The sequence below is a fragment of the Camelus ferus genome, chromosome 13 (assembly GCF_009834535.1).
Source record: "Camelus ferus isolate YT-003-E chromosome 13, BCGSAC_Cfer_1.0, whole genome shotgun sequence".
Classification (NCBI taxonomy): Eukaryota; Metazoa; Chordata; class Mammalia; order Artiodactyla; family Camelidae; genus Camelus; species Camelus ferus.
In genome coordinates this window covers 67,817,528-67,843,954 of record NC_045708.1, presented here as the reverse complement: position 1 = coordinate 67,843,954, position 26,427 = coordinate 67,817,528, and the positions used below count along the sequence as shown (strand labels likewise).

The 26,427-nt window shown below is 42.8% G+C and overlaps 1 protein-coding gene and 1 pseudogene across 1 annotated transcript; one reads left to right on the top strand and one right to left on the bottom strand.

The window, feature by feature from the left end:
- The window catches only part of LOC116668108, a 69,537-nt pseudogene extending 45,889 nt beyond the window's left edge, over positions 1–23,648 (bottom strand).
- On the top strand, positions 501–18,851 carry LOC116668140 (guanylate-binding protein 4-like). The gene is given in 12 exon segments (XM_032494745.1): positions 501–817; positions 4,200–4,262; positions 4,264–4,396; positions 7,571–7,698; positions 9,693–9,802; positions 10,009–10,205; positions 11,557–11,802; positions 12,728–13,008; positions 14,221–14,433; positions 16,556–16,658; positions 16,987–17,180; positions 18,036–18,851. Coding segments are annotated over 11 exon segments (1,890 nt in total). The 5' UTR covers positions 501–817; positions 4,200–4,205; the 3' UTR covers positions 18,264–18,851.
- Positions 23,649–26,427: the final 2,779 nt, after the last annotated feature.

Here is a 26,427-nt window from a genome sequence, read left to right as displayed (position 1 = left end):
CCATAATGGCAGACATCAAGCTTATACGTGTTACGTAAGTATAACACTTTAAACATACACAACAATTCAGAAGGAATCTCAATCATCACCAACCACCAAATCTGGATCCACCCTAGACAAAGACAAGGAAAAAATTGTATGACAAAATAATAGTGAATATGTCTGGGCTATAAAATCAAGGATTTTATAGACACATGTACTGCTAATGAAGAAAAATCACTAATTGAAAAACAATACATTTCTTAACAAAGAAAGAGAAAGGAAATGAGCACATTAAATATTTCTGAAATTATAAAAAAAATTAATAAGCTCCTTTCCTCAAAAAAGCACCCGTGAGTGACAGACTATTGAACACTCTTGTCCCACTGTTACTGGCCCCACGTTCACAATTGGGTCAAGGACGCACCTAAGAAACCCATGTAGGAGAGACAATGTTGGGTTTGTTCAGCCAGGTGTGAAACCTGTCTTTCCCTGACTTCATCCAAGTTCCTGCCTGCAAAGGGATGTAGGAAGAAAGGAAGGAAGGAAGAGAAAGAGAAAGCGAGAGAGAGAAAGTGAGAAAGAAAACAAGAAAGCAAGCAAGAAAGAAAATAAAGGAAGTAAGGAGACAGTCTTTGCCCTTCCTAGAAATGGCCTTGTCCTTTCGCTTTCGTTTCCTGTAGACCAGACTGAAAACTGGTTGGATGGCTTTAACACCCAGCTCACCTTTCATCTTCTAAAGAGAAGTATCCATTTCCATAGGAGCCAAAGGCCAGAGGAGCTTCTCCTGCGCCCAGGGCAGCTGAGAATTTGATCCGCTCTGTTTCGCCAGCGCCACGTGAGTTTGTTCCTAAACTTCAGCTTCCTTGCAATTTGCCATGAACTAGCAACAAGCATAGCAAGAACTCCCCCAGAGCAGACCCCGCGCTGCAGGCGGGGTGGCTCGGGCGCCAGCTCCGCGGGAGGGAAAGCGGCTGGTCTGGCGCCGGGCTGGTTTGGCTCTGCAGCTCCGTGTGGATGCAGGGCAGCTGCCAGGAGTGTCCTGGGTCCGGGAATGCAGCAGAGATCTGTGCATGTGAGAGGGAAGAATGTGTCCTGCCTCATCTGAGGAAAGAGGTTGGAGGTCCTTTTTAGCACTGATAACACTTCACCAGCCTCTTCCCAGAGGCGCTGGATGGGGTCCCTACCAAGTCAGGTCCCTCCCTCCTGGCCCTCCTCCCCACCTCAGACAGGTCCTGCCCCTGCCCCTCTGGGCATTGGAGAAGCAGAGAAAAGATGGCCCTTGACATATAGACAGCTTACATCCTGAAAGACTGACCCTGGATTAGTTTTGTGTTAACATTTGCTATTCCAAATACTGCAGAGCTGGATTATGTGCAGTAGTTAAATGTGGCTCTCAGTTAAAAGCTATTAAATGTAACTGTAAGTCTAAGCAAGTTTGTTTATCGTGGATTATTTGTAATGAGTAGCCCACACATGATCTGCCTCAGGGTAACTTTGTAATTGCTGAAGACACAGGGCATGTGGTATTTTTAACCATCACCCCAGGCAACTCTCAGGAATAATCTTTGCAAAGTGTTGATCATCTTCTGCCATCTAGTAGCACTATTCTGTTTATTTAGTTTCAAATTTAAAAGGGTTCTTCGTTTTTGTACCTCAGTATAGTCTGAATTAAAAACAACATCTTTGTAAACTCATTGACTGTTACACAAAAGTTTATCAATATTCAATCTAAAAAGTGACTTCCAGAATTCCTCTTGCTTATTCACCTTAAAAATCAACCAGTTATTTTTGAAGTAAAAGTGGGTTTGTTCAAGCATAGCAGTGGAATTGCAATTTGGGACAAGCAAACTCTAGCAAAAGCCATAAGCAAGTCCAAGAAACAAAGAATAGGAACCTTTTTTTATAAAGAAAAAAGAGGAAGTTGGGATGGATTGTTTTCAAAAAAGTCCATTGGAGAAAAATAAGATGATGACTGGTTCTCATTGGCTGAGGTGTCTGGGTGGACAGTTCTTGTAGACCTGCTCCTTTGGGGAACTGGTCTTGATGCCTTTCCTGTTGATGATTCTTCCCTCGGGGCCTGTCATTGACAAGTATTTCTGTAACTGACAAGTGGTGCCGCATGGGAGCGCCCCCTTCTGGCCTCCACTTGAGTGAAATTTCCATTTATTAATTTTCACATAACACAGAAGTAAAAGGTCTTTTTAGTCCCCCATCTCTTCTCCCAATCCACTATAGAAAGAAGAGAAATTATAGATAGGAATTGTGTTAAACAAATTCATGGTTTTTTTTGTAAGAAAAGATTGTTTATACCTTACGTTTCTTGGCAACTGACAGCTCACAGAATGCACTGACACAGCCTAACACATTGTCTAACTTACTTGCTGTTGAAAGAGTAAATTAATGCAGGAAACGTTTTTTTTTAAATTTCTGAGAACCTACATGTTACCAGTTGTGCAGTAGTGAATCAGGCAAGAATTCTTGTTTTCCATATGATATTGATAAAAATTGAGGCTTAAATTGTCAAGTTCCTTTGTCAAGGTCTAAACAGACAGTAAGAGACTTGAACTCTTGGGTTTGAACCCTGGCAATCAGACTGCAGACCCACTCTCCATCGGAGTTGTCCCTCTCAGCTGTTACAGCCGGGTCCTCCCGGGCCTGCTCAACATCCTCTTGGCATGTGATGTCCCACTTGCTTGCACCCAGGGAGGGAACTGCCACTGCCTCAGGACACAGCCAATCCTCCGCCTTCATTCAGAAGTGACCCACCCTGCCTTCGGCATTCTGAATACTCAATTTTGAAACACTACTTATTCAGGGTTAACTTGGTACCAGCATGATTTTTAGGAGCAGAATGAACATACTGACGTATTTATTCCCCTAGTGACCCTAATGAACCATATATATATATAGTGCTGCCATTTTACAGAAGGAAAATCTGAGGCCCAGAGAAATGAATCTTTCTGGTGGTCACACAGCTACTGGAGTACAAGGAGGTGTGACTGTTGCTTCATATTGTCTCTAAGAAACTAAAGGGACAGTCAGAGCTCTCTGACTGCTCAATCTGAGTATCATGAAACACCTGATCATCGTGCTGGAATCATTTAAGTAGAATCTGGCCCAGATGTGAGACACTGACAGATCTAGGCAGATGCCCCTGTTGCTTGCCTCTCTCCCCTATCAGCCTTAATAATCAATGATGTGCTGTCATTTCAGTTAGTAAGTTAATGATTGCATGAACGACTTTGTGTAGTTAGCACAAAGCTCTGTCCTGTTGTGTTTGAGGGAGAGCTGGGTGTTTCATCTATCCTTCTTTCTCTCACAGTCACACCTCCTCCAGCCCATTCCTGCTCCCAGCGATCCACTGCATCTCTCCTCACCAAGGTCCCTGATCATATTCCTTTTCCCTTTATGGCTCAGGCCTTCGCTGACTACCCTCTATGTAAACTCTACCACCAACACCTTCTGTCCCATCCTTAGTTGTTTTCTTCAGATCGTTTACCATAATTAATAGACACTTAGTGTTTTGCTCCTCCACTTTCTATAGTATCTGCCTTCTCTGTTAGGTGGAGCTCCAGGAGGCAGGGATTTGCATCCATTTTGTTCACTGTTTGATACTAAGCACCGAGAACAGTGTCCAACACACGGTAGTTTCTCCATAAATATATATCCAGTTACTGAGTGACCAAATCATTCTGGAACTCCTGAAATCTTCTCTGGTCACTCCTCAGCTCCTTCAAGCCCCTTTCTGCCTCTAATAACTCAAAAAGTGATAGTGTTCTCAAGTCTCCACTGGGAGAAGGGTATAGCTTAAGTGGTAGAGTGCAGGCTTAGCATGTCCGAGGTCCTGGGTACAATCCCCAGTACCTCCTACAACAATTAAAATTAGTAAACCTGATTACCTATACCCATCAGATAATATTATAAGATAACCTCAGAGATGTGTCAGGTCTCCATCATCAGTGGCTTGTTTTCTCATCCTATTCACTGTGTGCGTCATGTTGGCAAGGTTGTTCTAGGGTTCATCTGAGTATAACTAATAGAGCGCTCATAAGCTACCTGTATCCGGCCTTGGCACAGTAGACTAGTAGTTATTACTGAAAACATAGAAAACATAGAAAATTGATATAAGTTCCACAAGCAGAAAGCTCACGTGCACGTGACTTGTGTGACCATGAGAGGTGAGCTTTGTTCTACTGAGTTGTTGCTCTGGGTTACAGCTTCCCATGGCATCTGGACCCAGCATGATGAATCCCGTCTGTCTGGTGGAAAGACAGAAGCAGCCAGATGACAGTAAATCCGGATGCACTGAAGATTCTCAACCAGATATCTCAGCCTGTGGTGGTGGTGGCCATTGTAGGGCCATATCGGACGGGAAAGTCCTACTTGATGAACCGCCTGTTGGGACAGAACCATGGTGAGTGCTGCTCAGGGCTGCTCAGGGCCATGTGCTTGGAAGCAGGGATAATGCAGGTGCTGAGCATTCTGCTCCAGGGTCCATCTCAGGAAGAGCCTAACCCCTCCCACTGAAGGGGACTTCAAACTCTCACCACCAAATTTATAAACTCATACACTTTTCTTTATGAAATTTACTCTTTTGTCCATTAACAGAGAATTCCCACACATGTCAAACTACCCACCTCCTTAGTCCTGATCCCATCCACTGCCATCTGCTCAGGGGCTCACTTGCATTCAGTATTCTCTTCTTTTCTCCTTCATCACTTTTGTCCTAAACCACAGGGGCATTTCAAGCAGCACAGAAACACTATTCAATATGTACTTTTTTTTTTTTTAAAGGAATGGAATGAAGAACGGACAGCAAAATCCCTGGATCCCAAATCTCAGTGGGGCTACTACCCCTTTTTATGGCTTTATTTCACAGGAAAACTTTCGTAAACAATACTTTCTCTTTCTCTACATAGTATTTTTTAATATATGAACTAGAACACATGCAGAAGAGGGCATAAATATATGCATATTATATGTATAAAATAAAGTCGATAAAGCAAAGGGATTATCTATTGAGTCACTGCTCAGTTCATGAAAAAAAACATCACCAACCCACAGAAGCCCATGTCACTTGCATCAAACCCTAACCACAGCTAAGCAATATTTTGATTTTTGTGCTGTATTCTTTCAGGCTTCCTGTGTAAACATGAGTTTACAATCTATGTATATGTTTCTGAAATGTAGCTTGTACTTGGTATAGGAAGTTGCATGCTGGTATAAATTGGGATCTTGCTTCATACTCTCGCTAAGTTGTTTACAAAGTCGATCTAGTTCATCATATGTGTCTATAATTATTTTCACTGATTGAAGAGCATGCAGTTGGCAGAGGGCACCGCGGTGTACTCACCCACTAGTGCTGATGGACATTTGTATCACGTGCAGCTCTGCTGCTTCATGAATGGTGCTGTCGTGAGAGATCTTGTCTCTGTGTCCTGGTGCCCATGTGCACAGCTTCTTTGTGTGATGTGCCCAGATGTGGACTTGCTGAGTCAAGGAGCCTTTCTGTCTTCAGCCTTTCTAGATGGTATTGAACAAACTTTTAAGCTTCCTATTCAATGTGTATACTTATTAGAAGTAATTTAGAATTCTTCACATCCTCATGAAATTGGTAAAACACTTTTAAGTTTTGCTGATGTGGTGTGTGTGTAGTCGCATGCTTTTTGCCTCAATACAATTAAATTTGAGCACCTACTCACACAGTTATTTGTGATTTACATTTCCTATCTCAAGAACTTGGGGTTTTTCCTACCAAGTTGCCTACTTGATTCTTCTTGATCTGTAGGAGCATCTGCCTACATCCTGTTGAGCATTTCTGTCTGAAAGAAACATTCACCATTTCTTTCCTAATGTCCTCTTCTGTGGCTCAGTGCCTCTCAGGATTAGGGGATAGGACATCAGTTCACTAACCTCAAAGGATCCCGGGAATGTCTCATTGTCTCTCTCAGACTCTATGTCTATTTCTTTCTCTCTGTCTAGTTTTTTACATTCTTCTCTCCTTCTTGCTTTGCAATCTCTCATTGGTTTCAAACAAAACTCACAATTTTGTCTTTCTCTTAGAGGATCTCTTGACCACAAATCAATGAGTTTTCCTTCCCAGGCTGAACAAAATTGTCTTGTTTTTTTTTCTTTTGAGGGATTCAAGATTTGAGAACTCTAAGAAAAATACACCAGTCAAGGAGTTTCAACAAGTGTTCTTTTTTATTCTATTTGAGATAATATCAGGCAATAAGGGAGTCATCTACCTTACGAAGGATATCCCTACACTAGTTGTGTTTTAAAACATCTGAACTGTGGCCCACCACACCAGTCATATCACAGGAAAAGCAACACACACACACACACACACACACGTACATTTGTGCCCAATCAAAGATGGTGAGCAGAAGCAGGTCACCACTCTCTCCTTGTGATGTCTTCTTTCTGGTCCTTATCTGTCTTACTGAGACTGATGAGCACCAGGTACACCTTGTCTTTTCTCCTGGGAATGGTCAGGTTGCTCTGCATTGATCAGCAAGCAGTGAAGTACGATTATGATGTAGAATAGTGCATATCATCTCAGGTGTTATAGCCCCTCCATGTAGAACACACCATGTATGGAAATTGAAGGGCCTGAGCCATGCTGACCCGTGCTCCCCTCGGTGTGCCATCACATCCATTTCTGTTCTCAGGTGAAGGCGGCATTGGTAGATGACAGATGTTATAAATCTTGGACAAGATACATTACCTGCAGTGTCTCAGCCATACACTTTGCATCTCTCCCTGTGGGTTTAAGGCTTTGCAAAATAGATGAAAAATTCTGACAGGTCTTTTATGCTTTCCCTTCTATTATATCCTGAGTCAATGAACAAATAATTCATCGCTTTTCAGGAGGAGACAGAAAGGAGGAAAATCCAGAAATATAGGGGAAGGAAAAGAATCTAGCAAAGCTGACATATCATAAGGTGCTTGAAGGGCACCGATGATCCACCTAAAGGGTAACTGTGGATGCTCAGTGGCAGGACAGCTACAGGAGCACCAGCAAGGGAGAGTGAACTAGTGAAGAAGGTGGAGGCATCAAGGGAGTGGCAAGTGCAATAGCCAGGCAGCCATTGTAACTCCTACAGCCTGAGGGGACAGGCAGTGAGTGGATAATACAATGTGCCAAAGACCAGAGCTACTGAGTAGAGCTAAATGAAAGGATATGTGACCAAGAGAGAGGAGCAGAGGCCTTGGGTCACTGTGGGTCACCTGGGTGGAAGAAAAGCCAGGCACCTGCTGCTAATCCACACTGGTTCATCTCCATCAGAAAGTGGAGGAAGGCAGCTCTTCGGTGTCAGATAAAAATAGAAGGGTTAATAGAGTTTACATTAATCTCAGAATGTGACAGTTTGAGCCATTAATGGTAGGAGGTGAACAAGTGACAGGAAGTATTTCTTGAGGTTGTTCTGAAGAGGTACAGATGTTGGATTTGCTGTTCTTGCTGAAATGGAGGAACCTCCCTTTCAGAAAGGCTTTCACGTGCAGACAAGGGTAGCCAAGGCAAGCCGTGCTCAGCCTGGACCGTCTTCTGTCACTGCACCCTGCTTTCTTCTCTTCTTCGCAGGTTTCTCTCTGGGCTCCACGGTCAGGTCTGAAACGAAGGGCATCTGGATGTGGTGTGTGCCCCACCCCTCCAAGGAGAGCCACACCCTGGTCCTTCTGGACACCGAGGGCCTGGGTGACGTGGAAAAGGTAAAGCAGAAAATCTTCTTTGTTCTTGATAGTCCACTTATATTTTAACTTATTTTAGTTTTAAGTTTTGGAGGGAGGCGATTGTTTTTTTTTTTTTCCTTTGAATACAGGTACTAGTGATCTCGACCCAGGCCCCCCTGCATGCTAAGCACATACTCTACCACTGAGCTCTACAATGCCCTTCCACTTACATTTTATTTTCCCTTCTCAATTTAAATTTGATAACATATTCCTATATACTGCAAACCCAATGTTGAATAATGAGGCTAAATTCTCATCCGTTGAACCTATTTTTTAATAAATTAAATACTTTGAGTAATATTGAGAGATCTTACTTTTCACACTGGGGTGAAAGAGACAAGTTAGCAAAGACTTACTGGGCATCAGAATTCCAGGGCTTTGTGTTCAGTGCCACAGACATCGCCGTGAGTGAGGTCTGGGCCCAGGGCCTCGTTGGGGAGATAAGAAATATACAGAGTTACCAGTACATGGAACCATGGGTACGGAAAGGAAGAACCTACCCGGGCTGCTCATTTGGGTACACAGGCTGCTGGAATTTGTAACCCATGCGACCAAGGAATTCTAAAAGTTAAGATGTCTGCGGTTAATGGGTTTAGAGGCAGAAATCTGGAAAATAGGGTTTCAGTGAAAAACGCTATTTCAATTATCTCCAGAAAAGGTTCAGCCACATCAGGGTCAGTCATGAAAATTTTAGTCCAAGCATTTGTGCTGTGAGGAGAGATTCATCAATGACGTCTATAAATAGTGCACTCTGGCCCCCAAAAGCACTTGATGTGGGGTAATTGTAGAAGATCGGATTTTACACTCCTGCTTGCAGTCATCTTTTCCCCTTTATATTAGTCTGAGTCTATGTCAAATTTAGTGGCCTTGAACCTTTAGCTTTCATTACTGCAGAAAAGAGCTGTGATATGAATTCAGACATTCTGAATTTAAACATTCAGGTTTAAATATTCAAGAATCACCTCAGTGTCAACCAAAGATGACCTACAGTTCCTAATAGTCTGTAGTTGGCATAACCCTCTTCTTCTTACCTCATTGCATTTGTCAAGGAACTAGAACATAGCAAATTGTAAACTGATAGCAAACGAACACCTGCTGCCCTCACTACATGTCGTGATAGGATCTGACTCCCTTCCAAGGCCACTCAGGACTTGCTCTCATCTCGTTTTCAGCCTCACCATCTCCTAGCACCGCCAGGAGCACCACTTCAGTCAAATAAATTAGCCCTGTGATTCCTCCGTGGGATCGCATTTCCCAGCAGTACTGATTCACTTCTCCCAGTCCTTCCATCTGCACTGGCCCTTTCTCTCCACAAACCCACGTCCCGTCAGTTTTTAAAGCCCAGTTATTTTCATCTGAATGCCATCACATCTCTGACAGACAAAAGGACTTATGGCTCTGAATTCAGAGTACTTTTCTTTGGTCTTTATTTTATTTTATTTTTTTCATTCGATCTTTGTCCTTCGCATGAGAACATGAGGATCCACTCCAGGCAGTTTATCATCTTGGATACATTTATATGTTCGCACATGTATCGGCCCCTCTAGAAAGCCATGTCACTGGTGCTAGGGACTGTCCTGTGGAGCTTTATAGCAACACAAGCAAATGCAGTATCTGGTGTTTTCTAGACACACAATGAACAGCTGATGAGTTTAGGTAAGTGGCATTTGTGTCCCTAATGCGGGCCATAATCAAGAGAAATTTGCAAAAGTATCATTATTCCCTTATTGCTTAGATTCTATGTGCCAGGCAGTGTATTAAACACGTGACAGACATTTACGGTGTCATTCCGTTCTGCTAAAAGCTAATGCGACTGAGGCCCTGAGAGGGGAACACGTCATCATAGGAAAGGTTTGGGTTTAGCATTGTTTTGAAGTTTATGTCATTTGCCATCATGTTGAGTTACGGTACAGCTGACAGAAAATGACCAAGCGAATGAGAGAATGAGGTGTGGGGACCCCACTGCTTTCTAGGGTGACTCCAAGAGCGACTCATGGACCTTCACACTGGCCGTGCTTCTGAGCAGCTGCTTTGTCTACAACAGCATGAGCACCATCAACCACCAGGCCCTGGAGCAGCTGCAGTATCCTTCCCGGACCGGAAGCCCCAGGTCCAGTTCACTGAGTCGGTGTAAATGCCACTAAGGCTACTTCCCTTTCCCATGACTCCGTTCTCATGGCTGAGAAGAAGGGGAAATGGGGCAGAGAGGAATTCTGATAAAACTTGTTTTGTGGAGCGATCTGGAAATTGTGTTGCGGGGCAACTCTCATTCCTTAGCTAAGATCCCAGCTATGTGACCGAACTCACTAATCTGATCAGGACAAAATCCCCGTGCAGCTCTGATGATGGAGAGGACTCAGCTGATTTTGTGAGTTTCTTTCCCGACTTCGTGTGGATTGTGCGAGATTTCATGCTGGAGCTGGAGTTTGATGGACACCCCATTACTGAAGATGAGTACCTGGAGAATGCCTTGAGGTTGATTCCAGGTATCAGAGCCTGGCCAGGCTGCTGGGGGGGTCAGGAGGTCATGGGGTCTGCAGAGCCCTGCCACCCAGCATGTGACCTCAGTCTTTATTTGAGATTGGACTTGTGCTGGGTGAATGACAAATGTCATGGCTCCAGTCATTATTCTTGTGGAAAAACCCCAGTGGTCAGAGTTTAAGTTCACAGAGGAAATTTAGAATCCAGTATTAGATCAAATGATTTCAGGAAACTTGATGCCATGAAAAACCGAGGCTCACACATTTATGTTCCATATGAAGTGCTTCTCCTTTCCTGTGCAAAATAGCTCATCAATACGGAAATTGGTTAACAAAGAATCACAAGGTAAACAAAAGAAATAATCTTTGAAATTCTCTTTGCCCTGTACATTGTACTTGCCCATATAGCCACATCCCTCATATACAGGCTGTTTGTACATTGAAAATTTCAGAAACAGCATAGTCATGTTCTTCCAGGAAAACTGTCCAATGCCTCGTTTCCTCTTTCTCATAACATCACACTTCATTCTAGAGCCTTGCCCGACACGTGATATAATAAATTAATTTCTCAACTTATATTTAGCAGAGAGGATAATGGTGGTACCCAAAAGCAATATGCATTTGGTTTATTTAATCTTTTATTCATCCTTTCAATAAACATTTATTGAACTGTTGTCATACACCCAGAGATGCTCTGTATAATACTGTCACGTCCAATATAAAAGAATGCAGAGGACTGCTGAGGTCCAAGCTTCACGAAAGCTGGTCTCAACATGAGAGGGTGTACACTGAAGACATTTCCAAATATATTTACACCATGTGTATTTTTTGACTCTGATCTTATAAAGCTGTTCATTTACTGTCCTGAGTATTATCTGCTCTCCACATGTGATCTTCCCAGCAAGGTCATATATATCCTGACCATGATGTTACTTTACCGCCCATATTTCCTCTCTGTCACAGGGTCTGTCATGTCAGAAATACATTTCTGACAAGTTTTGTATTAATGTATCTTTGTAGAAAAGTCTAATAACGAGTTGATCTGCTGCACATCATGCAAGAACTGAGGAAAATAATCATAAGATTTTTCATTTGGAACAGATCCTCTCCTTCTTGTTCAGAAGCACTTCCTACACTCTTAGCTCTGTACCAAAAACAAGACAAAAGAAAATTAAAAACAGGGAGGGAGGTTTCCATGCCCAGGGTAGAGAAGCATAAGTTCAATTTGCATGATTCAATAAAAGGAGATTTACAGGCAGGGGAGCCACAGGGATGCAAAGCTCCCTGGAAAGGAAAGTCCTCACCCCCTGACCTGAAGTCTGTTTCTTCAGTGTTTATTCTTTCTCCACTTCTGCAGGCAAGGATCCCCAAGTCCAACATTCCAACATGCCCAGAGAGAAGATCAGGAGTTTCTTTCCAAAACGGAAGTGCTTTGTCTTTGACCGGCCTGTCACCTCCAGAAAACTATTAGTCCATATGGAGGATGTGCCAGATGACCAACTGGATGAGAGTTTTCAGATGCAGTGCAAAGATTTCTGTTCCTATATCTTCACCCATGCAAAATCCAAGACGGTAGGAGAGGGGGTCACGGTCACTGGGGGAGGTGAGTCTTTCATTGCGGCCTCTCCCTCTGTGGGTCAGGGTGTGTGATGGAGCTGTGAGCGCACTCTGGGTTTGTCAGCAATTGTGTTTCCTTCTGTATGTAATGTGGGAAAGTAGATGTTCATGCCACACACTGAAATGCATGCTTCTTCACTAAAATTTTCCTACATCAATGTTGTTGAAGCCTGTCAACCCTCATAATACTATTACAGTAATAGTATAAGGACAGGAACCTGTTAAGTTAGGAAAAATGCACATTGATGAGACGTCTGATGGGATAAGTGTTGGAAGTGATGATACACAAGATGTTCTGTGAGTTTGCATGAATGAGGAAACAAATACCAGGTCATGAACCATGTAGACTCACTGAGTGAGAGACAAATGCATACTCAGTCTCACGTCCCATGCTGACTTCATGCATTTGCCCCCTGGGCAGTCACACGGGGCCCTGTTCTGAGATGGGCCCTGCTTGGTTTAGTATTTCTGCCACTGTCCTGAAATTCTTGATGACACTTTTACATGGGGACCACACTTTATTACAAATAGTGTGCACAAACTGTGTATCTTACATACGTGTGTAATTAGTTCTGTTTATTCTACTACACTGGGAAAGGATGTTCTTGGAGACCCTTGAATATATTGTTCGAGATATTTCACCTAATATTATAATGTGATGCATTTGAGAATCATAAGTTGGAGTGAGTAGGAGACACAGTGATGTTATTATAAGGAAGAGGATTCATGGAAGAAAGAGAAGGAGGAGACAAGGCTGAAGACAAGATGAAGATGAGAAGAAAGTGAAAGAAAAATAAATTCAGTCAAAGCCTAGTGATTTTTAGAATGCTGATCTCTAAAGCTAAAAAAAACCCAAACAAACAAACAGGTAAGAACTGTCTCTGCTGCCCTAAATATCCTGTGTCCATCAGGGCTGGGGACGCTGGCGGTGGCCTATGTGGACACCATCAACAGTGGGGCAGTTCCTTGTTTGGAGAATGCAGTGATGACTCTGGCGGAGCGTGAGAACTCAGAGGCCGTGAAAAAGGCAGTTGCCCACTACAGAAAGCAGATGGCCCAGCGCATGACCCTCCCCACAGACACACTGCAGGGGCTTCTGGACGTGCACGTGGCCTGCGAGAGGGAAGCCATCGCTGTCTTCATGAGGCACTCCTTCAAGGATGACAAGCGGGAGTTCCAGAAGAAGCTTGTGGTAACGTGCCTTAGAAGGTCTCCTTCCTGAATCTGTTCTTCTGGAATGATCCCAGACTCCCTCTTTTGTCCCCATGGCTCATGTGCTACTCATCATAAAATGAGTTTAGATACTTATGACTGGCAAGGTCTGTGGGCTACAGTCCATCCTTTTTCTAAAAGTTGGGCTTTTATTTTGGACTGTGAAACATGAATTACCCTCTGCTTAGCAGTGTAAACCAACACACATTTATTGGCTTCCGTTCCTTCAGGTCAGCTCCCAGCCCAGGGCACATGGGTGGTCTCAGTGCACTGTGGCTGGAGATGAGGGCTTTGTCCTCACATGGAAGCTGCAAGGAACAGCCCTTCGTCTTCGACCCAGCCATAGTGCATTGCAGCTGCCACTTTTCTGATCTCTCTGACTTCCTCTTCTGCTACCAACAGGAGAAAACACCTTTGAAAGGGCCTGTGATTAGGTAATGTCCACTTGGGTAATCTCCATTTCAGAGTCAGCCTGTGCCGTGTAATATAATTTAAACACGGGATGAGTGTTCATTGTATTCACAGGTCCGGGGAATCTGCAGAGTGTGGACAACAGTGGGGACAATTCTTGGAGATCACAATTCTCCTTGCCATAGTCACCTTTATGGAAACTTTGATTTTTGACCATCCTACAAGTTGCAAAAATCTTAGTTCACATAGAGCAAAGCCAGCTCTGTTGTAATTAATAAGTTTACGCAAAAAAAGCCTGTTCTTATATTTTCACACACTCAAATCCTTGATGAGAAAAGAATCCATGAAGAGTTCGGAACTCTGGGGAGTGTGTTGTTAATTCATTAATAGGGAAGTGACTTGCTAATTACATGTTCTTATCCATAGCTCTCAAGTTTTCAGAAGAAACTCTACTCCCATTCATAATGAAAATTTCATTTCTGTTGTGGGTGAATGGCTGGCTGTTAGTCCTACTACAGTTAAGGGAATCATGGACATCACACCTGCCAACCCCATCATTTCACAGGTGTGGAGTCTGAGCCCACAGGGTTTCAGAGACTTCCCACAAGGCACACAGAGAGCTGGTCAGAATTGGGGCTAGAACTAGTCTCCTGACTCCATGTGTATTATCCTGTGTTTCATGCACCCAGTTGCTGTCAGACTGCTTCTTCTAAAGGAACGCAGTTGGAGTTTCCCTTCTAACAGGTTATTTTTATCGGATTTCCCCACATTTCTCTGGCAGGTCACCATCCAAATAAAGAAGGAAGAATTCTTGTTGCAGAATGAAGAGGCATCTGTCAAATACTGTCAGGCTGAGCTCCAGAAGCTTTCAGAGCCCTTGATGGAAAGTTTTATGGAAGGAACTTTCTTTGCTCCTGGAGGACACAAGCTTTACTTAGAAGCAAGGGACAAGCTTGAACAGAACTATATGCAGCTGCCAAGGAAAGGAGTCAAGGTGAGGAGTAAGGGGATTGAAAAAACAGCAGATTGGAGTCAGAGGGTCTGTGTTAATTCATGTGGTTGCCAGGTTCTGCCTTGTGCAGAGGCCACTATCTGCTGCTTGGGACCAGGTCACCAGGACACTGACTGTGGAGCCCTGGGGGGCTATAGTGCTGGGTGCTGGTGAGGGGAGTAAGGGTCCAGGAGATGCTGGGATGTTGGCCACCCACTGGTGAGTGAGGCCATATCACAGGGTTAATATCAGCCAACCCAGAGCACATAGCCAGGTCCTGGGGTCTGGGTGCCGGACCCAGGGTGCCAGAGCATGTGTTGGGTCACTGTTGGTTAGAATCTGTTCCTGACAAAGTTGGTTGCTGGGTCAAGGGGTGTCTTGAAGCTTGTGTTGAACTGCTTGTTGGGCAGAGCCCAAGCCCAGCTGGTTCTCTGGCAGGATCTGGCCTGTTTGTGGGGAACAGGCTCTGCGGGGTATAGGACTGAGTCTTTTTTGTGGCTGGTGTCTTCCCACTGGTGGGTGGAGCTGGGTCCGGGGTCTCTGGCTGGAGGGCAGTGCACTCAGGGCTTCAGGTCTTGTGCCTGTACGCTGGTGTGAGGGGCTTGGTCAGGATCCCGTGTAGAGGTGGCTGTGGGCTCAGGAGGCCCTAAGGTAGCCTGTCTGCTGATGGCTGGGGCTGTGTCCATGCTGATCTAGGTGCTTGCCCTCAGGAGTCCCAGCACGGTCACCTGCAGACCGTTGGGTCAGGGTGGTGATGGATCTTGGGGCTAAAAAGCTAGAGAGAAAATTCCAAAATGGTGATTGCCAGCACCATGTCCACAAGGTAGAAGGAGCTCCCCAAAATGGTGCCAACAGTGTCTGTCCCCAAGGTGACCTGCAGGTGCCCTCTGCCTCTCTGGGACACTCTCCAGAATCAGCAGGTAGATCTGACCCAGTCTCCTCAAATTATCACTTCTGCCCTGGGTCCTGGGTCCTGGGTCCTGGGTCCAGGACCATGTGAGGTTTCGTGTGCACCAATTATGGATGAGTCTTGGGGGAAGGATATAGCTCAAGGGGAAGAGGATAGAGTTCAAGTGGTGGAGCACATGCTTAGCCTTCACAAGGTCCTGAGTTTGATCCCCAGTACCTCCTCAAAAGATAAATAAATAAATAAACCCAATGATACACCTCAAAAATAAATAATTGAGTAAAACATTTTGAAAAACCTGTTACCAATCAGAACAAAAGCAGTATACAAGCAAACAAAAGAGAAGTCATTATTTCTGTTATCCTTGTGGGACTCCTGGAAGCGAGCCCCACTGGCCTAACCTCCTTGGGCTTCCTGGGGCTAGAGCTGTTACTGGGGAGCCCAGTTGGGGTTTAGACCCCTCGCTCATCTGGGAGAAGGTGTGCAGTTCCCTTTATTCTCCAAGTTGTGAATAAACAACCCGGGGGAAGGGATTTGTCTACGCTACAAATGCTTGTGGTTTCTTCTTTGTGCTTTCAGTTATAGCAGATATTTTTTGATAGATTCTGTATTTATTTATTTATTTATTTATTTATTTATTTATTTATTTATTTAGTGGATGGTTGTTCTGCAAATACTTGTGTTTTAGTTGGCCTGTGAGAGGAGGTGATCGCAGGGTCCTTCTGCTTTGCTGAATTGCCTAGACAATCAATTTAATAATCAGAACCATGGTGTGGTACCACTGTCATCCTCATTATGAAATTGAGAAAATGCTACATGAAAATGATAGTTGCCTGAGATCACACAGCCCATGAGTGGTGGAGCTGGTGGGTCAGTGGCATGTTCTCAGCAGGAATTCAGAGCTCAGAAGAGAGCTCAGGAAAGCTTCCTGGAAGGGGAGGTAGAAGCTACAAGATGAAGTTAAAAAAAATGGAATTATAATAGAGAAAGATTAGATGAACATTATTCAGAAGGGAAATGATGGGCAGGTACTGTGGTTGCAAACAGTGGAGGATGGTTGGTTGTAGAGCTGCACATGACTCTGACATATGTGACACTGTCGGATACTTTGAAAAATGAAGATTTCACAGGGTCCAATCTGTAGTTTTACTGAACAAAAATTTCCCCTGCAATAGACTTGGCTGCCTGACAAATACTTGCTTTTTGCTGCTTCCTCAGGCAAACGAGGTCCTGCAGAGCTTCCTGCAGTCCCAAGCAGAAATGGAGGAAGCCATCCTGCAGGCAGACAAAGCCTTCACAGATGCAGAGAAGGCCGTGGCAGGTACAGGGCAGGGATGAGCCCACAGATGGGAAGGTGATTCCTGTGCTGCTCTTTGACTGGTATGACAGCAAACACTTCCAGACACCAGGGACTTCTTTCCTTCTGTGGGAGCTCTCTGATATGTCTGAAGACAACTCTGGGAGGCTGGGTTGCATGTACGTCTGATCATTGCCTTTCCATCCCATGCTGAAGCGTGTCTTCCTGATGTGGAAGAAGGCGTGTTCAGATTCCCTCCAGCTATTTTAAAGTCACTTTAGTGGCTGAGCTCAGGAGGGTGCAGCTCGGCATAACTGATATTTCTTCCCTCTTGAAAATTCTTATTAAACAGCTGAACGTGCCCAGAAGGAGGCCGCTGAGAGGGAACAAGAATTGCTAAAGGAGAAACTGAATGAGCAACAGCAAAAACTGGAGGTGCAGGAGCGAAGCATGAAGGAGAACCTAGCACAGCTGGAAGAGAAGATGGATAGGGAGAGAGAAGACCTTCTGAGACAGCAAGAATGGGTGCTGGAGCACAAGCTGAAGGTAGGTCTGGAGGGGCCTGGGCAACACCTTATGGATGACACCCCAGCTCCTTGGGAAGAAAGGAGCAGAAATTCTACCTAAAGTCAGATCCCACAGGGAAATCCAAAGACATTTGATTCATTGTAACATCAAAGTGATGTGGGCCGAGCAGGAGGCTTACGTCTGTAAGTCTCAGCACTTCCTGTAGTCTTAGGGTTCACAGGGTCCAAATTACATGACCTGGGTTCCTAGGCTGCTATTTGTGGTATCTATAGGGTCTCACTTGCCCCCATGTGAACAGGACTTCAGTCCTGTGGTTCTTAGGACTTTCAGTATAACCATCAGAGGCATGAAATAGACCTGCCCCTGAAAGAACCATATTGTGCCTTGTAGGAAGGACTGGAGGCTGAAAGCTCTACAATTTGCAGCCATTTTTTCCAGGTCCACCTGACTCATGTTACGCATCTCGAGTCAATGCATTTTTTTGTCTGAAACTGGAGTCTGGTGACAGTGTTCAAAAGAGAGTCAGCAGTTGCTGTTATCTGTGAAATATGTGTGGTCGTGTTACTCCAGGGCAATAGGAAGTAACTGCAATTCACCTACATTCCTTCCCAAAGTGCATTCTTAGTACTGGGGCACATCACTGAGACAATTCTCAGGCCTGATCTGGGCCACGCCTCCCCACCCAGTTAGATTGTTCTGAGGGACCGTGGGAAACTGTAAACCCTGCCCAGGTCCAAATGTTTGCAAATATTGGCCAAACATCAGAAAGCATCTCGGGGACAGAGAAACAGACCCGTGTTTAGCTGCTGCAGCTGTTAGACACACACTGCTGACCCCCGGGTGTTTTCAAGTGGGATTGTCTCGTTTTCACAGATGCAAGAAGAACTACTTACAGAAGGATTTGAAAAGAAGTTTGAGGCATTAACTAGTGAAATAAATAAGCTAAAAGAAGACATTGAAAGAACCAGAAACAATTACCCCTCCATGATAGCACAGGCCATTGATTCAGTGAGAACCATATACATTGAATTGCAACCTGGGTCTCATTCAGTATTTCGCTTGTGGCTGAAATTGCTCAGGGAGACTTTTAGAAGGTTTTAGAACTCCTCTTAAGTATATTTTGGACGATTTCTTATTTTGAATAGAGTAACAGTATAGCTCATTTAAAAAATATGTGTCATGGTAGTTTTCTTCAAGGAAAGTTTAAACATAAAAAATGATTCCCAAAGAGTTACCGAAGTGATTACCAGGGCCTGATGTCAAAAAGAACAAAAAAATGGATTGAATTAGTTAATTTGAAGAAATGGAAAAGAATCTGGAAGACAATGATGAATTATAGAAAAGCCTTAAGGAAAGCAAAAAAAAAAAAAACAAAAACAGTAAGAGGACGTACGTTTGCCGTCGGGGACACAGCGCCAGTGAGCAGAGTGCAACAACCACATTTTTAAATGTGCAAAAATATGCAAAGAGAATAAAAGTGTTTAACTTCACTAACTCTATATGCAGAAGAGATGAAGATTATACAGTAAAGCTAGGGAAATAAGTACACGATCTTGTGGTAGCTCGAGGCAAAGACAAATGTGACCATGAGTATACATATGTTCGTGTATAACTGAAAAATTGTACTCTATAATGGAATTTGACACAAAATGTAAAATGATTATAACTCAATAAAAAAAGTTTAAAAAAAAAACTTCACTGACTCTAAAAGATATTCAAAGTAAAATTAGGAAGTAACTGTGTCACCTCTCAGATAGGCCAGAAAGTCCTGGTTGGCCAGGACACTGGCGGGCAAGGGTTCCAGGAATCCAGCTGTGTCTCATGTCTGCCAGGGAGAATGCGAAAGGTGCCAAAGTACATCAAGCTTTTAAATGCAAATACTGTTGATCCAGCAAGACAACATTTAGGAATTCATTTTACAGAGCTTTTGACCCAAATTGAAACTGGCATATGTAGTAGTCTGTTTGTTGCAAGACTGTTGAAATTCCACAAGACTAGAAACAACTTTCAAGTGTTGTCACATACTGGAGTGGTCAGTCCCCAGACACATGTACAAAGGACTACACTGCACTCACTGAAATGAAAGAGGAGCTTGATTTGTGCTAACATGGGGAATATCCAAGGTGTATCTTTCATAAGTAGAAAAAATAAATATGCAGGAAGCATGTGTAGTTGTAGTTCTGACTTTGTAAAAAAATAAATATATGCACATGTTTTCATGAATCTCCAGAAACTACAAGAGAACCTGGTACCCATGAGCTGAAGTCTCCTGGGATGTTGGCTAATGTGGTCCCTAAACACCAACCCCACATTTATAAAGATGATGATTTCAAAAGGAAATTACTCTTCAAAGTCAACTGAATATTTTAGGAATTCTTCCCAGTTGTCTAGGGCTTAAGACCCCTGTGGTTAGAATCAAATGCTTGTAATTTCACAACTGCACATAAATCTGACTCTGGGAGTTGGCTCACAGAACACAGACTTTTCTACGCACCCCGGCTTCCTCATTCACTACCTGTTATGTGTTAATATCTGAACCTCCCTCCAGTCTCCTGTTTACTGATGTCCTGAGCCTGGATGAGGCGTCCCCCCTCCAAGCTGCCTATTGTCCCAGGTTGCCCTCATAATATATGACTTGTTATATAACTTTGAACATGAAATGACCTATTTACAGTTGCCTCCCCTGCCATCACAGGATCTCATCTCCGGAATGATCTTCCACACTGTGTACTTAGCTCCCACCACAAAGCTCACCACATAAACACTGGGATTTCCATCAATACAGGTAAAGAAACACACAAGCTGCCACCCAGCAGGGCCCCCCAATTCCCATTTTCTTAGCATGTTAACTGCTGCCCAGGGGTCTCAAACTAAGGGGCACATTTTTAGGAACTAGTGCTCAAGGGCAGAAAGTGCACACACACGCCCGCCTGAACTCGCCACCCTCCTCTCTGAGGTATGGGCCACTCCATGTTCTCTGGGTTCCTCAAGTTTCCCTTGCATGAAACTTACCCAGCAAGGAAGCCACCACCATCTGTGACTCACAGCACAAGACATGAATTAACAGAGTGAAGAAAAAGCCCATCACTTGCAAATCATTCATGTCCACCTTCATTCCTCAATCTGGTCAAGGAGCGTCTCTTAAGATAAAACTATGCTTTTGATATGAGGATTGATTTCTCACTGAACATGATGCCCACAGGCAGACAGACCGTGGAATCTACAGGCATAGCTCTGCTTTCCTGAGGGCTGTGACTTGATGCTGAGTTGCCATTTCCCTGACCAAAGCCACTGGAATAAGTCCCACCACTGGTCCAGCCCCCAAAGACCCCTGGGTATCAGCAGAGGAAGGCCCTGAGCACACCGAAGTTCTGGGTGGTCTGGTAAAGGGGGTGAGGGGGCATGATGAGCACTGCCTCATCTAGTGCCCCAAGGCACATGGCAAGTATACCAATAGGAAACCGGTAACAGGAGTCGGTGACAGGAAGTGACCATGGTTTAGAGAAAGAAAGGGAGTGGGAGTGAGGGAAAGGACAATTAAAGCAAAGGAAGAGGAATCTTCACCAACTCTGATGTTCACTTACAAGTTGTCATTTCTGGAATAAAGTTATATACATTTCAAAATAAGGGCCCAAGTGAAAGGCCTCTCCCATACCTGAAAATTAATACACAATTATTAAATTACTGGAGGAATCCAAGGCCCGTGCATGTAGTTTCTCATCCATTCTGCAGGAAGGCTGCATTACAACCATTCTTTTGCACATGCTTTGGTGCAGGAACAAGTGAGCTGCTCTGGACAGTTCTGTGTTCCTTCTACCTTTCCCTCAGATCTGTGTGTGTAGTCCTCCTCATGAGTGCTCCCTCGCCTGTGAGCTGGGCAGTACGTTGTCCTCACAGATGTGTTTATGAAGGAAAGTCTTCAGTGTTGCAGATGATTGCAGGAACTCATTACAAATGCAAAGAAAATTAAAAAACACTCTCTTAAGAATACTGGGGAAGAGCTGAAGGAAGCGAGACTAACGAGACAGTGTCGGTGGTGTCCTTGGCCTCCTTAGGCTTAGGTTAATTCTGCTAGTGTGTCTATGCTGAGTGAGCCACGGGCAAGAACACAAACCGCCTGTCTGCACCCTGGGGGTAGTCATTCTCTGTGACGCAGCGGCCCAGTTCGTGGTGGATGCCGTGGGCAGCTGGCGTGTCCTCTGGGACTGAAAAATCCGACAGTGTGTGTGTCCTCTCTGGAGCCGGGAGGAGCAGGGCAGGAGCAAACCCGGGAGCTGCCCAACTGGCAGGAGCCCCAGGGTGCCCGGCCATATGTCCTATTCATGTTAGGGCATTGGAGCCTGTCCAATTCTCCTAACCCATCACGTGCTTTAAGCCCTGCCGACTTCATTACTGCCCAAGACTCTCATGCCAGTTAACAAACTCTATGTTGTTAATTCAAAACAAAATGCTTCCTGTACAAAATCACTTTATCTGAGGATTTTTTTTTCTAGATTTCATCCATTCACATTCTAATAACTACCCTATGGGTATAAATTAGAGTCAGCATATAAACACCCACCACGCAGTTAATTCTGAAATATTTCATGTTAATTATAAAAGTACATAAGTCTTCCCAGTTGCAACCTGCTGTTGTCCTGAATCTTTGTGTTCTGCTTCGTTGCTAGAATCAAACCCCTTTATTGTACCCTGCAACTTCATCAGCTGCCCCTGGCATCTGTCCAAGTCAAGGGGACAAGTGAAATCCCTCATTGTGGCCACATTTTGTAGGCAGCCTACATGATTAAGAGGATATATCTGTGTACACTGACCATGTTTATGGCAGAATTTGGGTAATGTTACTGATTAGCAAATACTCACCTAAAAAAATAAATGAAAAATGGATTTCTGTATAATCTTGCTTATCTATTCTGCATAAGCCTGTCACTATTTACAAATTTTGAACTCCCAGTCTGTATCTTCCCGACTCCCACCCCTTTGTCAAACACCAGTTTGTATTCTATGTCTATAAGTCTTAACAAGATTATACTGTATAGCAGAAGGAAATATATACATGTTCTTGTGGTAACTCACAGTGAAAAAAATGTGACAATGAATATACATATGTTCATGTACAAATGAAAAGTTGTGCTGTACACTGGAAATTGACACAACATTGTAAAATGATTGTAACTCAATAAAAAATGTAAAAAATATTGATTTCAATACCCAATACATAGCAGAAATTTTTTCTTAAAATAAATGATTGATGTTTTTCAAACAAATGTACTTTCTTGTAGTGTATGCATTTTTGTATAATTATAACATAATTCAAAGTCATTAGCCATTATTTTATGGGCTGAAAATCCTGTCAGTTGGACTTACAGTTCACTCTTAGTGCTTAAAGGCAACAGTTCCTCAATTAGCCTGTCATTCTCCTACATTGTGTTTTCTTTTCTCACATAAGGATCACTTTGGTTGGCTTCATATTGGATCTGACGTCAAATCTTGAGCACAAACAAGTAAATAAAATAAAATAAGAATAATACATTAATACGATGCATTCTGAAAAAATATGAAAATGAATACATGGATGTATATGCATGACTGGGAACTTGTGCTGTTCACCAGAAATTGACACATTGTTATTAACTGTAGCTTAATTAAAAAATAAATTAATTTTTAAAATTATGATGCATTCAAAGCATAAATGAATGAATGGGGAGGGATGGTGCAAAGAATGCTATTGGTCTGACACAAGTAGGATAAAGCAGATTTATTTTTCATGTTCTCTACATCCCCCAGGCCCTCTGTGTCAAGCAGAGCTGGAGTGTGGTCTGGCTTCTTGGGGTGAGGCACACAACACACCCAGATGCCCTTCCTGTGAGACTGCACCGTGCAGCCCAGAGAGGGGGTGTGGAGAAAAGAGGCAGTGGAGTTTTAGTAGCAGACAGATCAGGAAATTGAGTAAGACTAACAAAACCTGAGTTAAAAGAGATAAATGAAACCATAAAGAGTATTGGTCTTAATTACAACTAGATAAAGAGAGAAATTAGAATGTCCAGTACAAACTGAAAGGTTAATTTTTACCTTAAAGATCAGTGTTACCTTGTATTACTTATTATATCTTTTTTTTACCTTACTCCTTCCAGAAAAGCATATTTATACTTTAAGGAGGAAGTTACGGCTAAGTGGGAATTAAGAGTTGAGTCTTATCCTCCAGAACAGAGAAAATGTCAGAAGCCCATCACTGGATTGAAAGTGAGATTTCAATGTTCCTCCCCATCCCTAACTTCCTCTCCTCACATCACTGTCCTGAATGCTGGGAGTCTCGGTGGACAGAAGAGACTTGGGGAGGCTTTGATGGTGTCCTCACTCACTCTTGCTGTCACCAGCCAGCCTGTTCACCAGGTAGGACTGGCCTGTGTGGTACAGGCCCACCCTAGCCATCAGCACCACTGGCTGTGGAACGGCAGGTAGGATGGTCAGAGCTTTCGGATCAGCCAACAGTCACCCATTAGTGGATGAAAAGAAGCCAGGCTTCCCCTTTTCTATGATCAGGACCCACTTCCTCTTACAACAATGGCCCACGGGTCCTGCTGGCAAGAAAACAGCCTGTCCAATTTTATACCATGAGCCATAACACTTTTACAAAATGGAAATCAATCAGTGAGTGACTCAGTAAAAGTGGCTGCACAAAGATTTTTTAAGCTCCCAAATTGCAATAACTTGTAACCTCTTCTTGCTGCTTGCAATAAAAATAAAAGTTCCATTGGGTCAACTCAAACAATGCTAATTATTTCATGTTTGGGGCCAGTGCAAACAGTGGCCAAAAGTTCATAGAATATTTTTCTAGCTCCACTTGCCTGGAATATTAGATTCATTCACAAAGGACCTGGTAGGCGAGGGCTGTAGGTTCCCTGACGGAATGAGCACGGCTTATGCTGACCCAGGTGCTGGCACGTAGCACTTAGTACATGAAAATAATAATGGGAATGCCTTCCAGTTCTGCACACTTGACTCAGACCCAGTGCCAACTTCTTTACATGGACTGTTTTCTCTTAGTCTTACAGATAATTTTACCAGAATATTAGAGAGATTCAATACCTTGTTACAATCACAAGGTCCTAAATAAAATTTGAATCCAAAAAGTGTTGCTCCAGAACCCATGCTATCAACCACCTCACTTACTACCTGTGTGTTTACTGCATGAGTAAGAATGATGATAAAATTTCTTATTTTTAATAGATTCTAGGTCAGAACCTTTATGTATGTAAGTTAATATTCATAATAACACTTCATAATATGGAGTAATTACTATTCCCATTGTCCAAGGAGAGAAAACAGTCACAGGTAAAAAAATATGTCAACCTAAATATTCTTTGTATCCATTAAAGGATTACAGCCCTGCAGATGTTGAGTGCAGAGATCTGTGGGTTTTCAATAAAATTTAATACAATTCAATGATAGACTAGAATTTCTTTCATTACTCTCCATTCCATTCTCTATCTCTCAGTTTCCACCGATCCAGGGCTGTGACTGCATGTCCACTAGAGAGGTCCTAGTGCCTGACATCTGCAGATCCACACTGGTAGCCTGTGGGCACAAAATCTCTGGGACAACAGGACAGAGAATACTCCCTCATACTATACACAATGTAAACTCAAAACATCTTAAAGACTTAAACATAAGTCAGGACATTACAAACCTCTTAGAAGAACACACAGACAAAGCTTCATCTGACATAAATCTTAGCAACATTCTCCTAGGGACGCCTGCCCAGGCAACAGAAACAAAAGCACAAAGAAACAAATGGGACCTAATCAAACTTACAAGCTTTTGCACAGCAAAGGAAACCATAAGCAATACAAAAAGCCAACCTACAGAATGGGAAAAAATATTTATAAAAGACGAGAGAGACAAGGGCTTAATTTCCAGAATATATAAACACTCCTACAACTTGAGAGGAAAAAAACAAGCAACCCAATCCAAAAAGGGCAGAAGATCTCAACAAGCAATTCTCCATTGAAGACTACAAATGTCCATTAGGATCATGAAAAAAAATCCTAAATATTGCTAATTATCAGAGAAATGCAAATCAAAACTACAATGGGGTATCACCTCAGAGCATTCAGTATGGCCATCATTCAAAAGCCCACAGACCATAAATGCTGGAGAGGCTGTGGAGAAAAGGGAACCCTCCTACACTGTTTGAGAGCTTGCTCAAGCCCTTAGCTCATTTTTCCATTGGGTTGCTAGGTTTTTTGCTACTTAGTTGTAAGAGTTTCTTCTGTATTTGTGAGATTACCCCTCATTATGGTATACGGTTTGCAAATATATTCTACCTTTGTATAGGTTGCCTTTTCACTCTGCTGATCATTTTCTTTACTGTACACAAAATTTTTAGTTTTATTAAATTGAAATTATTTTTGTTTTTTGCCTCTGATTTTGGTGTCCTATCTTTGAAATCTTGCAAAGGCCAATGTTGTGAAATTCTTCTCTATGTTTTGCTTTAGAAATTGAACAATGACAGGTCTTACATTTAAATTTTTAATGATTTTGAGTTGATTTTTGTTTGTGGTGTAAGAAAATGGCCAAAATTCATTCTTTTATGTGGGTATGTATTATCTTGAACATCATTTATTGAAGAGAATATAATTTCCACCTTGTGTGGTATTGGCAGCATTGTCAAGGATCTGTTGATTGTATATGTGTGGATTTACTTCTGGGCTTTTTATGTTGTTCCATCAGTCTAATTCTTCTCTTTATGCAAGGACTAATTTATTTTGAATATTGTAGCTTTGTAATATATTCGGAAATCAGGAAATGAGATGCATCCAGCTTAGTTCTTTCTCAGGATTGCTTTGTGTATTTGAAGTCTTTTGTGATACTGTATGAATTGTAGAGTTGTTTTTTCTGTATCTGTAAAAAAATTGGAATTTTGATAGAGATTACATTTAATCTCTAGATCAATTTATTTTGTATGAATATTTTAAGAATATTAAATTTTCCAATCCATGAGCATACGATGTTTTTAATTTTGTTTGTGTCTTTTAAACTTTTTTCATCAATGCTTTGCAGTTTCTAGAGTATAAGTCTTTCATCTCCTTTGTTAACTTTATTCCTAAGCATTTTATTCTTTTTGATGCTATTATAAGTGGCATTGTTTTTCTTTTGGCTGTAATTTCGATTACAAGGAATTCACTGTTACTGCATGGAAATGCAACTGATTTTTTGATGTTGAATTTGAATCCTGCAACTTAACAGAACTTTAAAATTCATCTTA